Genomic DNA, 16,434 nt, shown 5'->3' with positions numbered 1-16,434 from the left:
AAAAACTGTGCCCTCCTCATATATCAATCAGCAAAAGTAAGTGCAGGGCCAAGACTTTGTCTAGTCTAGTTTTAAGGTAGTGGTGATGTCAGCAGAGGCTGGGTAAGGAGTAATGAGGTGCTCCTCTTCTGACTGCTAGAGGTAGAGCTGATACTCCCACAATAGCTGTTACAAATGGAAGCCCCTCTAATTCAAACCTCAGGTACTAGTGGGAGTGGAATGGAAATCCTGGACTTCCTCCCCCGCTGGCAGGAAGTTGACCTAAGGTCCAGAGTCCCATAACACAAAACCCAAACTGTCCAAGTTCCAACTTTAAAAGTCACTGTCACACCGTGAACCCGATATCTCATACCAAACGGAAACGATGGTCGGTTCCAGTAGTGGGTTGACAGAGATGTAAGGATTACCTGCCAGCCATTTTAGAGTGTCTATGATGGTTGATATTTGACAGGGTCTGGAATCACCTAGCAGACCACCTTGTGACACAGTCTGTGTGAGATTTTCTAAATTGGGTTAATAGGGGTGTGAAAACCTATTCCAATCTATTCCATGGCCTGGGATCTCAGATGAAGAGATAAAGAGAGAATAAAAAGGAAGTGGGCTGAGTGGCAGTTTCCACTGGGTTTCTTAACTGTGGATATAATGTGGCCCGCTAACCAGCCAGCTCCTGCCACCGACAGACTCCTGAACTGTAAATGCTTTCTTGTCAGGCATTCGGTCACGGCCATGACAGAAATAACTAATACTGTGCCCATATCTAAAAAAGGCTTCAACAACAATTATGATACTCTTGAAATAAATGAGAACAAACAAAGAACCAGTCACAGCAGAGAAATAGAATTCCCAGACAGAAGCCAAGACATATAGAGCCAGTTGAAGATCTTAGAACTGGGGGAAATAAAGAAAGTTGAAAAAGGAAAAGGAACGAAACCTGGAATGACTGCTACGATGCATTCAGTAGCAGAGTGGGAAGACAGAAGAATCAGTTCACAGCACATGAAACAGGAGAACTGACCTAGGAGTCTAAATGAAAGACAGGAAAAGAGAAAAATGGACAGAGTCCCTCGGGACCTGTGGGAACTAAAACAAAAGTGGGAACGACCACATTAGAGGAGACATGGGAGGAGGTGAGAAGACAGCAGGGCTAAAACTATTGAAAGAACTGTCTTGCCATGGAGACTGTAAGCTAGCAGGGCAAAAGCACCCCGTCTGAGAGAGGAGAGAGTGTGTGTAATAGCGCTCTTTGAGGAGAAGGTAAATCTGAATATATAAGGCAATGAGAGATAAGTTGTGTTACGTCTCTCTCGAGCAGCCTGGATCCCTTTGCCATCACCCCCAGATGCTGGGATTGCAGGCATCTGCTTCTGCATCTGACTAGGAGGACCATGGGCAGACATTTAAGCATCATGTTGGGAGATAGCTGAAAGCTTGCCCAAAGGAAATACCAGAATGTCGGCTTTCTCATTAAAACCATGGAAGTCAGAAGGAAGGAGCACTGCATTCCGAGAGGGTTAAGAAAAAATTGTCAATTAGAATCATTTTACCCAGGGGAAGTCCCTATACTTTCAGACAGAGGAAAAGAAAGAGAATTTGTCACTAGAAGCCCATCCTGAAAGGATAGCCTTTTAAAGGAAACATAGGAAGGAAGAAATCTTGAAATAACAGGAAGAAAATTGTGTGGCAGAGTGATGTGTTAACTACAGCGGACTAACCTGGATGAGCCTATAAACATTTGGGACATTTAATTTGTAAAATTGAAGGGGCCCCTGTAAACCTCCGGGGATGGGTAATTTCACCAGGGAATTCTCCCAAACACTCAGCGAAGAATTGAAACAGATTTTTATTGTCTTAAATGAAGGATGAGAGCCCTTGCTGTTCTGTTTTGTTTCCTGCTGCTGTGGTAAATACCCAGAAGCAGCTTGTTGTGGGGGTGGGGGGAGGGTTTATTCCAGTCAATACTTTGCAGGCCATTTTGAGGGAAGCCTGAGTAGGACCTCAAGCTAGAGTGCCCCACGACCACCCCCAGCAGGAGCTGAAGCAGAGGCCATGGAGGGGCGACGTGCTGCTTACTGGCTTGCTCTTGTCCAGCCTGCTTTCCTCTACAACCCACCATTACTTGCCCAGGGCTGGCACCACTCACAGCAGGCTCGGTCCTCCCACTTAAGTCATTACCCAACATAATCCACAAACATGCTTGGAGGCCAGGTCTAGGTAGGCAATTCCTCAATTGAGGTTCCCCCTTCCCAGTGACTCCAGCTTGTGTCAAGTTGACAAAACTGACCTACAGAAGTAGCACCCTCACTTCATGAAACACCAAAGCCAATAGCAAAACAAAACACAGAGACCAGTGGACTGTAGATATAAAAACACATCATGAAATAGTAACGTGTACTAGATATCTCATATATACTATACATATACACCATATATATATATCATATATATAAATATAAAATGAATTGTGCATTGTGACTAAGTGGGGTTTCTTTTAACCAGTGTAAGGCTGGTCCACTATTAGGAAACTTGTCAATACAATCAACCAGATTGTAGTAACAGGTTAGTGAAAAAGAAAAAACAAAAACAAAAAAAGAAGCCTGGTTGGTAATACTGACGATAAAAAAAGCAAGTGACAAAATTCAACTGTCATCCACGATAAAACTCCAAAAAGGGGAAGGAGAGACTTCCTCAAGTCAGTGTAGAGTAACTGCCACAGAATTTCTGCCCAGCATCTTAGAACACACCCAGCCTCTCACAGATAACCGAGATCTGGACCGGGGTGGCGCCTGCTCTCTGCATTTCTTTGCAACATATTTAAGGGAGGCTTGAATGGTGATATCTGCTAGGAAGTGGGGGTACAGCAGCAAAGTCAGGAAGAAAACTGTCCGAGTACGGACGTCGTGCTGGTTCGTACTGACCTTTCTCAAACAATTAAAAGTGAGAAATGCCTCGGGGAAAGGAAAGGAAGGCAGGTTCCTGTGATTTCAGGGCCAGCCAGGCTAGAAAATATAAAATAAAATAAAAAAGGTCCCAAAGACAAATAAAGCTTTCTTAGGCACAAAAGTGGCATGCCAGAATCTATTCTAGCTTTACATGGTAAAATACACATGTGGATCCTGGAATTTAAAATGGCACACCATTTACTGTCACACAGAAGGAAAAGGGAGTAGGTGTGGGTGTAATAAAACACACACGGGATTTATAATCTAAAGGCTAAACAAAAGGCCTGAGTAAGAAGAGAGACTGGAACAAAGGCATTGGTCCCCCTGAATTGCCACACTGACGTAATTGCAATTGAAGTTTTGGCAATGAACTTAGCCTCAGTTTATGTCCCTAGCACACATGAGGTCAATTCCTAGCACAAAAAAAAAAAAATTTTTTTTTGTAGGTGTCAACAAAATATATCAAAAGAAGAAAGGCAAAGGAACTCTAGTACTTGGGTTTTGAAAGAATGGAGGGGGTCAGTCTACTGTACTTGAAGTACTGCTTCAGATCCATACTGACATTGGTGGGAGATTCTAGGACAAGAGACAGGTGGATCCCTGAGTTCCAGGACCGCCAGAGCCACATGTAAAAAAAAACCAACAAAAAATTATACCCAAGAGGCCAGAGATGGTTAGTGGTTAAGAATATCGGTTGTGCTACTAGGGGATCGGGGTTCAATTCCCAGTGCCTACACAGTGACTAAAGTGTCTAAAGGGATCCAGTGCTTTCTTCTGGCCTCCATGGGTAACCAGACACACATGTGGTACACAGAAATACCAGAAAAAAACACCCATACACAGAAAATAACAACTTTAAAAAAAAAATAGAATCATACCTAACACAAATCAGCTCAGGCTGAATCACTTACGACATGCAACTAAAACACTTCAAGGGGAAAACCATAAGAATTTGAAATCTAGGGTTTAGGGAAAGAAAGAATTCTGAGGTTTGACACCAAAAGCACAAGAAGAAAAAAAAATCACAACTTCATCGAAATTAAAAAGGAAACACAAAATCAAACAAACAAAACCCCCAAACTTTCAAGTCTTAGATATATATCTGTTTGTGTGTGCCTATATTTGTATATGGAGAAACCTTTCCTGGACCCCCACGTTGCTGATGTAAAGTGGTCCAGACGTTCTGTGTCATTCTAATTTACATTAAAGAACCCATGTTCCCAATTTCACACAACAGCAATGGTAAAACCTACCAGTAAACGTGTAAATCTTGTGCGTACCAGCAGTCGCTCTCATTGGCTGGCACCGGTCTATCTCAGCCACAGCTGCTGGTCCCCTTCTGCCCACCAAGTTCAGAAGGTTTTCCCACTGAGATGGCCTTTCCCGGTCTCTGTGAATGGCCCCTGAACGGCTCACACTCGATCGGTTCATCCCACAGCTGTCTGCCTGGCACTTGCTGAGTATCTGCAGGTCAAAGCCTCAGTCTCTATAATCCGCACTAGACACTGGTTCAAGCAGTGGGTCTGGGGCTATCTACAATTTCCATCTTACCGGGCTCCAAATCAGAGGTTGCCATGACCTGCTTAGGCTAGCTAGTAACTCGAGCTCAGGAAGTAACCAAGTGTCCTATTCCAGGACGAAAAGTACTCTATATCCCAAGGTTCAAGGGTCCTGAGAGTTGGGATGGGCCACACTCCTGGAAGAACGCAGAAGCTTCTAGATTCTCCAGCCTGGCTTTCTGCTGGTGACAGGTCCTAACTGAGATTCCCCACCAAAAGCTTATCAACCCAGGAAATTCCAGGAAACTTAGGAACCATGTGTCACGCACTGGTCATTCTCACATCGGGACCACTTGGACATCACAGGGCATTTTAGGGACTCCGTGTGAGAAATCATGTTAGGAGGAAGATACAGACATTAAAACGTCACGCTTGACATAAATTCTCACAAAACCTATATCTGAATGTAGCAGCTTTGGAAATGCTAAGACAGCTAGATATAACCCAGACATCCCTCGGTTGGAGAGCCGGGGGCAAACAGTCGCATAGCATAGGACATTTCTCACCGGCGAAAAAGCAGCAGCAGCCTGAGTGAGTGGACGGGATTCTCAGTGAGAAGGACCAGTACCATAAGGTTGCATAATACATGATTCCACTTACGAAACATTCTTGAAATGGTAAAATTACAGAGACGGAGAACAGATTAGTGGTTGTCAGGGATAAGAAGAGGGTGGGGAAGAAGGGAAGCGGGTGGGACTCCTGAAAGGGCAATAGGAGGGGTCCTTGTGGTTATGAAATGCTCTGTGTCTTCACCATATCATTTTTAGAACTCTGGTCATGATAAGTATCGTCCCTTTGCCACCATTGTTACCCTGGAGGGAGCTGGGTGAGCGCTTTGCACGCTCAGCGTAATAGTTGATTTCTTGTGTTTTTATTCCTGTCCTTCTGTGGGCGTGTGCACATGAGTGCTGGTGCCTGCAGAGGCCAGAAGAGGACATTTTGGGTCCCTTGGAGCCTGAGCTATAGAAGGTTGGGAACCATCTCATGTGGGTGCTGGGGGCACTGAAATCAGGCCCTGTAGAACAGGAAGTGCTCTTAACCATGGAACCATCTCTCCGGTCCATTGTTACATTTTTAACAGTGATTGAGTGTTTTAGTAGGTTCAGGGTAAGATTACTTGTGTGTCTGAATTTTACATCGTTCAAACCCAACCTAGCTCTTTTTGTCCAACCAGCCCCACCTTCCTAATCCCAAGTAAGTAGTTTCTACATTCAGGTTGACTTTCTAACTCCCACATCTGAGAAAGAACACACAGTACTTAACCTTTCTGCTTCTGGTTTATTTTGATCTACGTGATGTTCTCCTCATCTGTTCTTTTTAACGCCAAATAGTTGGATTTTATTTTTCTTTATAACTGAATATAATTCCACTATGACTATATATACCACATTGTTTTTGTTTCTGTCTGTGAGTGGGCTCCTAGGCAGAATCTGTTTCTTAGGTATTTTGAATGCTGCCAGAATTAACATGGGTGAGCAGCTCTTTTTCAGGTATTCTGATGAGAGAATATCATTTCTTAACACCTGCCTGTACGGGGCGGGGGGGGGGCTCTCTCTAATTAGCTCAATTACCTTTTTAAAAATTAATTTCTTCAGCAAGTATACAGCGTAGTAGGTTTATCACCACCACCCCACCCTACCCCTCTTCTTCTAGGGTCTCACGTAGCCTGGTGTCAGACTTGCTGTGTACCCTGGTGGTACTGGGGATCTGGCCTGTAGCTTTGTGTAAGCAATCTACCAGTCAAGCTTCTGGCCCAGCATGCTTCTCCCTCCCTCCCTCATGTGTCGTCTTCATACATGGAAATCATCATTCTTTGTTCATACTACCCCCTCTCCCATTTGTACTTCCCTTTCTCCCCCGTGTCCACTGGTGTCTTCCCCCAAATCCTGGTGCCTGAGGAAGTCAGAAGAGGTGGTCTTCTAATCTTTCGGGACTGGAGTTATAAATGGTTGTTCACCAGCATGAAGGTGCTGGGACTAGAACCCAGGTCCTTTGCAACAGTAGTACATACACAGAAGAGCTGAGCCGTCTCTCCAGCTCCTCACCTGATTTTTTGATGATACCTAGGTTCTACATATTAAAGAGACCACCCAGTGAAACTTGCTCTGCCCCATTACTCTCTTGTCCCTTTCTGAATACTCCTTTTCCCACAGTCTTATATCTGCTTTTCATATTTATTTGTCTAGATTCCACATATGAGAATATGGGGTATTTGTCTTTGAGTCTCCCTATTGTTTAACCATCTTAAAAACTAAAAGTTAATTGCAAATAATAGGGGAATACTTTTTTTTTTAAGTGTATGCAGTGTTGTCCAAAGAAATTTGCAACTTCCTTCTGCACATTTCCTTGCAAAGTCAGACCCTGCTGCTAGCTACCACCAATGTGTGTTTGCGCTGTTACGTGGACCACTACCTGAAACTCTTGAATATTTTAATTCATTTTGGATATTGCATAGATAACATGAAGAAAATTAAAGAGTTTGAACTGATCTGATTATTCTTACCACGACAGTTTGTTCTCATCTCCCACGCGGGATTAATAAGATTGGGTCCCATCTTTCAGTTTGTTAGGTGACAGGCATGGCCCGATTCAAAATTTACTGTGCTAACTCATGACAGGAATCGAGTCCACTGGAAACATGGTGAAGCAGCCAGCCAAATTCACGGTAGATACCATCAGCGCTGGACAAGGGGATGTGATGGTGTTTGTTGAGGACCCAGAAGGAAACAAGGAAGAGGTACGCCGGAGATGCCACCTCCGTCTGGAGTCACTGGATCGATCAGTCACCGCTTCTTCAGACCCTCACATCACTCAGCCAAGGACCTCGAGGCTTGCAGTGGCTAAAGCAGTTCGCCTCAGAGCTATGCCTGAGCGCAGTAGTCAGTGATTAACACAAACACAGTGTTTGATAAAGAAAATGAGTTGGCATGAGACACAGGACTTGTTAATTGGGGCGTCCTGATTTTCCTCTGCTGACCATCGCTGGGTCTTTGATCTTGATCAAGGCATGATCTGAACTTCTAAATACACCAACATATTGTCTAGCTTCCTGTGGAGCAGGGTCTCTGCCCACTTCTTGTTTTATTTTTCTTCATTAAGACCAAGTCTGGCAGCTTTTTCTTTTCATTTTTTAAGATGTATTTATTTATTATTTATTAGTACACTGTAGTTGTCTACAGACACACCAGAAGAGGGCATCAGATCTCATTACAGATGGTTGCGAGCCGCCATGTGGTTGCTGGGAATTGAACTCAGGACCTCTGGAAGAGCAGTCAGTGTTCTTAACCACTGAGCCATCTCTCCAGCCCCAAGTCTGACATCTTCTACACTTGTAACAATCACCAAACCATTAAGGTTCAAGTGAATCTGCTTCATTCTTACACCTTTCACTTTCTCTAACTGATAATCATCTTCTCTTCTAGGCTCGTGTGACCCCAGACAGTGATAAGAACAAGACATACTCTGTGGAGTATCTGCCCAAAGTCACCGGGCTTCACAAAGTAAGATAAGGCGCCACGGCCCTGGCATGGTCTGCTCCTTGGGCTTGTATTGTTACCTGTTAAACAACAATCTTAGGAAGAGGAAAGGTCTTGTTGGCAGTTTGTACAGTGCTGGGTGTGGAATGCAGGATCCCTAGTATCCTTGGCAAAAGCCATAAGTGATTAAAGTTAAGATTATGCGATCTCATTTGGGGGAAAAGGTAGGATCTCTATAAATCAGACTTGACATTAGAAAGCACATCCCCATTGTTTATATTCCCCAGGGGAGTCATTTGTGATGTCCTGATTTCCTCTCCCTAGTTCCACATGGGTACCTAAAGAGTGAAGCTGTCTGTCTGTTGTATGGATACCATAGTGGATAAACTGTGGCCTCTGTCCTGAATGCTTTCTTACTCATTCTGCTTTGTGATAGGCTAGAGAGTGTACTGGTCTTTGAGCCCAGAGGACACACAAGTTCAGCCCATTAACAGCAGCAAGGAATAGACGCAGCTTCTGGGGAATGTCAGGGATCCAGCTTCCGGGCCCTTCATCTCAGTATCATATCAAGCCCCATTTGAGACCATTCCAGCCTGGTTGCATAGGACAAGAGCTAAGAGCCTGGGCTACAGCAAATGGGTAACCTAGGAATGTGTCTTCCATTGAAAGCGAGTCTTTGCCACAAAAAAACAAAAAAAACCAATCCTCCTATGGCATGACTTTCAGATAGGTTCTGCTTTTCTGCCTGTGCTTTTGTGAATTCACCAGGATTCTTCTTACTCTAGAACTCCATGAATCTAGAAAAATGAAATTAAAAAAAATTAAATCTAATTCATTAATAATTAATGAATTCATAGGAAACCCAATCCACCGCTCTTAAAATATCCCAGAATGAGAAAGTTTTCCTAAAACTTTAGACAGAAGTCATTATATTCTGTCTCAGACACATTTATTAGGAAATGATCTTAGTCCATGAAAAATCTGACTTTATTTTTGAAATCTTGGGACAATGCACTTTATTCTGAGAGTGCAGTGACCCTCTCTGTATTACTAAAGGAGCCCCGTGTCTAGAGATCTAAGTATAAATGGTTGTTTATTTTCTGTTAGAAGGGCCAGACGCCCTATAAGATGTGCTGGGATAATAGTGGCACAGGATTTGGGGGAGTGCCCAACCAATGACTGGTCTAACTTGAGGCTATGCTACAAGAGGGATCCCATGTCTGACACTGTCTGGATAGCCTGGAACTGGAGGCTGGGGAACCCAGAGACCTGGGTTAGAACATAGCTGGGAGGAAGGGGGTGCCCACACCAAGTGCATCTGCTGGAAGCATTTTCGGACCAGGATATCATGAGTATTGCCATATGCCCAATGGGTCCAGGTAGGGATTGAGTTCTGGCCATCCACCTTTGGGTGTCCAGTCCTCAGGAAGGTGAAAGAAGGTTGGATAGGATTCTTGCTAGCCAGGGAGAAGCTGCCACCTCTCTTTTGTCACTTGTAGGTCATAGTCCTGTTTGCAGGACAGCACATTTCCAAGAGCCCATTTGAAGTGAACGTTGACAAAGCCCAAGGAGATGCCAGCAAAGTCACTGCTAAAGGCCCAGGGTTGGAAACTACAGGGAACATTGCCAATAAGCCCACCTACTTTGACATCTACACAGCTGGTAATGTATCACTCGTCCAGGCTTTGACCTTTGATGGTCTTGCGGGGTCTGATCCAAACGCTCTGTGTTTTAAATTGACGGGACAACTTTTTCTCATGAGTTAGTTGTATTTTTACATATCTTCACTTTGTCTCTGATTGAGAAGTAATAAGTTGTTGTACAAATTTCAGTCAGCACTAAATTTTACCGGTCACATGCTAGACCATGTTTTATGGAAGACTGGGGGAGGTGGGCAGCACAAATGAACAAGATGAGTCCTATCTATTTCTTAGCTTTCTTTTCTTTGTGGTTTTTTTTTTGTTTTGTTTTGTTTTTGTTTTTGTTTTTGTTTTTGAGACAGGCTTTCTCTCTGTGTAGCTCTGGCTGCCCTGGAACTCGCTCTATAGACCAGGCTGGCCTCAAATTCAGATCCATCTGCCTTTGCCTATTGAATGCTGAGATTAAAAGCATGAGTAACCACCTGGCAGCTTTATTTTCATGTTTTTTTGTTTGTTTGTTTTTTTTAAATAGAAAAATAGGTGACAGTTGGTACAGCCTTGCCTAAGTGACCCCCTGTGTTTGCCCTTTGCACTGGTTGGCAGCAAGCTTTTGGGAGGGGAAGAGGCGCTCATGGAACGACCATTCTTTCCACAGGTGCTGGTGTGGGTGACATTGGCGTTGAGGTAGAGGATCCCCAGGGCAAGAACAGTGTGGAGCTCCTGGTAGAAGACAGAGGCAATCAGGTGTATAGATGTGTCTACAAGCCACTGCAGCCTGGCCCCCATGTGGTCAAGGTCTCCTTTGCTGGGGACGCCATTCCCAAGAGCCCCTTTGGTGTACAAATTGGTGAAGGTAAGTATTGGCCAGGCGTGACAGTCAGGCCTGGGCTACCTCTGTCCTCCTCCTGCCAGGGCCCCTTCAACAGGAAGTGGTGCTTCATCTTTAGGATATTAGTGCTAACACGGGTAGTGCTTCTCAGCTTCCCTCCCTGTGTCAAAACATAATGTGAAGTGATCACATTAATAGGTGACGAAATTACATGACTCACAGACAGCCGTGATCACTTGGCCCGGTTTCTCTTGGGCCTGTGGTGATCTAGGAAGAGCACCTGTGACAGAGGACCTGCTTACTGCAAGGAAGCCATGGCGCCAAGGAGAGATGGAGAGGGGCCAGGATCTCACTAGTCCTTTATAGAGCTCACTTCCAAGGACCTGACTTCCCTTCCAAATATGTCCCACATTTTCAATGCTTGCGCCCTTAGGAAACATTTTAAGTCCAGTCTGTACCACAGACAGAGTATCCCCAATCTGCAAACTAGATTACTTCATAGTCCAGATTTTTTTTTCCATTAACATGGTTCTAAATAATTTTAGGTTTTATGTTTTCAGATTACAGAAGTCAGTTAATAAAGTCCACGCAAATAATTTTAAATGTGTATCTGAAACGGGCTGGAGAGGAGGCTCTGTGGTGAAGAGCTCCTCCTGAGCGACCAGAGGGTCTACATTCCGTTTCCAGCAGCCACACCAGTGTCTCTCTTCCACCTATAATCCTAGCTCCAGGGGTTCTGATGCCCTCTTCTGGCTTCCGTGGGCACCTGGGCACATGACTGATGCGTAAACACACACATTAATTAAAAAACACACACACACAGACACACAGACACACAGACACACACACACACACACACACACACACACACACACTACGACCACCACCTTTAAGAACCTTATTATAGCAAAATCTTTTTGTTCACGCCCTTTTGGATAAGTGATATTGCATCCATATGCAGAGGGACTCAAGTGGGCTGGATTTGGTGTCCAGGAAGAAGCTTGACCGCAGCAGGTCCCTGTAGTCTACTCACTTTCCTGTCAGACCCTCAGCCCAGCTGTATTGGCCCAACCAAGTCTGTGTGTTTTGGGTACGATTGCCACCGCCATTTGGCAGATGCAGTCACAGGGGCTTTGGCATTGTAGGTCTCTGTCAGTAGAACTACAGTTCCCTCAGTGCGCCTGTAACTACTCTGCCGAATCCCTCTGCAACCAGGAGCATGTGTTTGCCCTGACTCTAGAGGAGCTCGGTCTCTCTCCCCCTTTCCCCAGACCTTGCTGCTCTTTTCCGTTGTTACTGATGTTTTCCAACTATGCTGCCTTTTCTAACCGTACTTGCCTCTCCCTGTTCTGTCCTCCACCTCTGCACCTGCAGACCTGACTTCTCCTTCCGAATCCTGCCTCTGGGCCAGCCTGGACTCTGAAGCTGCTGGCTTCCTATTTGCAAGCTCTGGGCCAGAGGCTCTTGCTTTGGTAAGGGCTGGTTGGGTGGGGCATCTTTGCCAGTTCTTTGTGCTGCTTCTGTGTGTGACTTCAGGAAGTTCCTGTGCAGGCATTCGTGGTCACAGCTTGTATGGCCAGATCCCAGCCTGAGCAAGGTGCTGAGGGATGGCGGTGGGTCTGGCACAAGCCACAAACTCTTCAGCTGAGTTGGCCGAGTGTTTGAGTTGGCCGAGGGCTTGTAGGAACTGAGCAGTTACCTTTTTTTTTCCCTTCCCCACATTAAGCCTGTTGAGCATGCTCTGTATTTCCATGAGTGTCTTTGTGTGTTTTTGGTTCTTTTTTTCGGAGCTGGGGACGTCTGTGTGTATTTTAAGACACATTTAACCCCCCCACCCCAGGGAATTCTTGTCATTTTTGTTGTGACTTATTACACATGTGACCAACTGTTTTCCCTTTGATAAAGAAAAAATGACCCTCCTCCTAGATAATCATAATCGAAATTCCTTTGACATAAGGAAAGAGATGGTTCGAGGTGGCTTTCTTAATTCTAGTGATTCGTAATCTCATTCATGGATTGGCTTATTCATTCTGGCACAGTCAGCATTTTTCTTTATTTTTAATTTTTATTTACCGCCCTCTGTTGTGGTGATTTAACACTGGATGGAGCTTTATCCAGGCCTGCTGTTAAAGGCCTCTAGTCTCAGCTATTGGGTGGCCGACAAGTTCAGAGCCTGCCTGGGCCACATGATGACAACTTAGTGAGAACCTGTCTCAAACTTTAAAAAGGGCTGGGTGGTAGACATGTACAGGACCATGGCTTTCATCCTTAGACCTTCAACACACACATACACACTTAGGTGTAGTGGAAAGCCAATGTCACCGGCTGTTATGTGCCACCACGTACCGTGTTCTTCCACGAACAATCCAACATGATCTCTAACTGCCAGGATGTCTGTGTTCCCCTCTGGGGATTAATGGTTTGCCACATAACCAACAGGAAGGTTGTGCCTAATGAGCCTCCTTCCGTCCACTTTCGGAGCCTACATATAATGGACTGTCCTATGTCATAGTGGAGAGGAAAAGCCAATGCATAGACAACAGGACATGACACCCATCAACCTCTCATTTCTACTTAAGGAGAAAGTTGACTATGCCGGGCAAAGGGTTTCTGGGAAGAATCTGTCTTTCTGAGCCTCCTCCCCGAGCCCTCTTGGAAGAGTAGCGGCTCTGTCAAGTGAGGATGCCAGCCATCACCAGAGTTCTTAACTTTCGTCCTTGTGGTTTTCAAAGGAGAGCACAAATCCTGTCAGGCATGGCACTTTTCTGCTGATGCTTGCCTTTGTGGATGCCAGAGCTTGGTCACAGCCACCTTTGGCTGAGAGCACGTTTTTAGGCCTTTTTTTTATTTTGCCTGGCTGTTCATATGCACGACAACAGCCATGTCCAGATCTTCAGAAAGTTGCTGGCTCGGGCTTTGGAACTCAGATGGATATTTCAAGTGCTGCATTTTCAAGTAGACTTGAGAAAGTCTACTTCCCAGTCCCTGGACCTTGGAGGGTTGCAGGGAGGTCGGGATAGTGTTCAGCAATCAGTCTTAATGTCCGTCTGCTCATAAAAGGCTAAAACCCAGGACCAGGAGCAGCACAGTGTGGATTCTCTGCTCTCCCTCCCGCTGATGATGCTAAAATAACTTTTGCACAGAGCTTGTGCAGCGAGTGGGACAAAGTCATGCTGTGTCTTCCTTTGCTAGCTGGTGTGTGCTTCCTGAGCAGGACCCCTGGCCTTGGGCAACTGCTGGGTGCTCTTTGTGCAAAGCAAACATTTTCTTGGCGGGGGTGAGCCCAAGTTACCTGAACTTTTTTTTTTTTTTTTTTGTAAAATATTAAAAGGTGAACTGATGTCAAAACTCTGTTTGCAGCCTGTAACCCAAATGCTTGCAGGGCCAGTGGCCGAGGCCTGCAGCCCAAAGGCGTCCGGATCCGGGAGACTGCAGACTTTAAGGTGGACACCAAGGCGGCTGGAAGCGGAGAGCTTGCTGTAACCGTGAAGGGCCCTAGTAAGCACTCGTTTTTTTCCTCATCTCAAATAAACCTTAGCTAGTTTTTCAGCCGTGATATGTTGGTAAACAGCCAATGGTCGGTCCTGACTGGTGTCTCCCAGTGAGCTGTGGCAAACCTCATATGAGACCTCTCTGTACTTTTAGAGAAGGGAACGATGATCACTTAGTAACATCCGCCCTGGATATAGGTAGGCAAGACCAGTGAGTGGTTTGACAGCCTTACATATTAAGACCCCTGGGATAGGAAACAGTGCTATAAGGAAATTGGAGAAATACTTGGAGAAAGACAACACCCCCACCCCCTTCTCGGAGACCTGTGTATAAAGTGGATGATTCTTACAGATTCACATGGACGGTGATGTTCTGACCTGGAATCCAAGCCCGATGTTAAAAGGCAATGCTTTCTCCAGTGCCCTATACATTTTACAGACTATGATGTTGTGTCAATCACTACATTAGCATGATCGCTGGTCATAGGAGACTAAAATGCCCCAGGATGGTTTTCTTGGCAGGTAGTTGGCAGAGGGTTGTTTCTGCAGTAGGCTGTTCCTCCTCCCTCCTTTGGGACGGAGGCAACAGTCATGAGGTCAGCATCTCCTGTCTCAGGACTTCCAGGGAACGGAGAGGTAGCTCTGAAGGCCTAGCTGCTGGTGCCAGCAGCACTTGGTGGCTTTAGTTTGTAGAGGTCCGCGCTTCCTACACCGTGTTTCTCTTGTCCTCTGTATGGGCATTAGCCTCAGTCCAGGACGTTCCTGTGTGAGCTCAGAGCTCAGAGCCTTGGAGAAGGATTTGCCCCTAGGACAGCCAAGGTTCTAGACTGCCCAGACCTAAAGCCGAGTACATGTAGCTCTGCGGCTGTCCCTCCATCCACCCACAGTCCACGACCCCTGCTCAGCTTATGGCAACAGGAGCCAAAGAGGTGTTCTCTTCTGACCTTGGAGACCTTTCTTGACTCACCACATAAAACAAGTTTCTGCCGGATAGATCCACATTGCCTATTGAACCTAAATCCTGCCTTGTCATAAGTAGCTTATAAGGGCTTCCTTTGTTGTACTGCCTTAGCAGGAAAAGAGTCATAGGTGCTTAGTCCAAGACAAGTAATCATAAAGATGACCTCCCTTTCCAGTGTTTGTGGGGCAGCAAGGGGGCTGTGAGGTGGGGGCTGGAAGGCAGTTGGGACTGGGGGAGGGGGAATACTGAGACCCAGTAAACAACCCATCTGGCCTGGAACCTCAGCCTCCACCAGCCGAGAGCTTTTTGCATGGAGTTAGCTGGGAAGTCTTCCATTTCTCTCTCTTGGAGGCTGAGAATGGCTCTGGTTTGAGTTTTGGAAAAACCTCTCCCAGCTTTAGAGGGGGATCTCACATTCAGAGTTTAACTTTTGTAGGTCGCCTGTGTTTTGTGGGGAGTCTCCTTGTAAGCCAAGGATTATACTGCAAAGGCTGTGTGCTTGCTTGCTTTCCACAGAGGGCCTGGAGGAGCTGGTCAAGCAGAAGGGCTTTCTGGATGGGGTCTACTCGTTTGAGTACTACCCCAGCACACCAGGGAAATACAGCATTGCAGTTACTTGGGGGGGACACCACATTCCAAAGAGGTGAGTCCGGGTTGGAGAGGGGCCTCATCTAGAGGTATGTTCAGCCTGTGACAGGCTCACAGGAGCCCACTGCCTCCCAGGCTGCCAGAAGGAAGAGAGATCGGCTTTGTTGAAGCCTCCCTCCCTCCCCTCCCCACCTTTTCATCACAGCACAGACACTTGGCTTTCTCTCAAAAGCAACAGAAAGTCGCTGTGGTTTCAGCTGCCCTGCTTTAAATCAAATGCCGGTGGTTTGTGCCTGTGGGAGGCAGGGGAACCAGAAAGAGGTGTAATGGAGAGCAAGTGGGCTGTGTGTCTGTCTGTACAGCCTTACAGAAGCCGAGGCTCTCCTGCTCAATGAATGCCTCTGTTCACGAGTGCCACAGGGGCACAGCGGGCTATGGTTCACATAAAAACCCATCCACAGGATCGCCATCAGGGACAAGGGATCCCTGGGCACAGCGTTGCCTGGGGCTATAGCAGTTTCCTCTTTGGACCCCTGTGCTCTGACGCTCTCCTGAGGGCAGTTTAAACGTTGAATACATTTTGTTTGTCTAGAGAAATAATTGAGCATTATAGTAGCCCTCCCTTGTCCATAAAAGTTACCTTCTAAAACCATAAATATATGCCTGAAACCAACCCCAGACAACGTCATGTGCTGGGTTACCCCCCCCCCAGACTTGTACACCCATGAAAAAGTTTAATTTATAAAATGCACACAATAAGAGACTGGGAGCACTAGCAAGGAAGCAGCAGAATGAAAGCTACATGAATATGCACCATAGTTAATGAACTACACCATATTGTGCTGGACTTCCCCTTCTTGTGGTGTTAGATGACGTAATGAGATAAAGGGGAAAGAATAACGTAGGCACCGTGGCCAAGCACCGGTCTGCTATTAATCTCATAACGATACA

General features: G+C 45.8%; 1 protein-coding gene across 6 annotated transcripts in view; it reads left to right on the top strand.

Annotated features, from left to right (window-relative positions):
- Positions 1-16,434, top strand: part of Flnb (filamin B) — a 133,087-nt gene that overhangs the window by 56,849 nt on the left and 59,804 nt on the right. For all 6 annotated transcript variants that reach the window (XM_087585931.1, NM_001107288.2, XM_087585930.1 and 3 more), the window contains 6 exon segments: positions 7,117-7,235; positions 7,921-7,998; positions 9,474-9,636; positions 10,270-10,467; positions 13,804-13,941; positions 15,412-15,538. In XM_087585931.1, the coding sequence (XP_087442057.1) occupies positions 7,117-7,235; positions 7,921-7,998; positions 9,474-9,636; positions 10,270-10,467; positions 13,804-13,941; positions 15,412-15,538 (823 nt within the window).

Source organism: Rattus norvegicus, chromosome 15, assembly GCF_021556685.1.
Source record: "Rattus norvegicus strain SHRSP/BbbUtx chromosome 15, alternate assembly SHRSP_T2T, whole genome shotgun sequence".
Classification (NCBI taxonomy): Eukaryota; Metazoa; Chordata; class Mammalia; order Rodentia; family Muridae; genus Rattus; species Rattus norvegicus.
The sequence above is the reverse complement of the archived record's forward strand: the minus strand, read 5'-3'. Positions and strand labels throughout refer to the sequence as shown.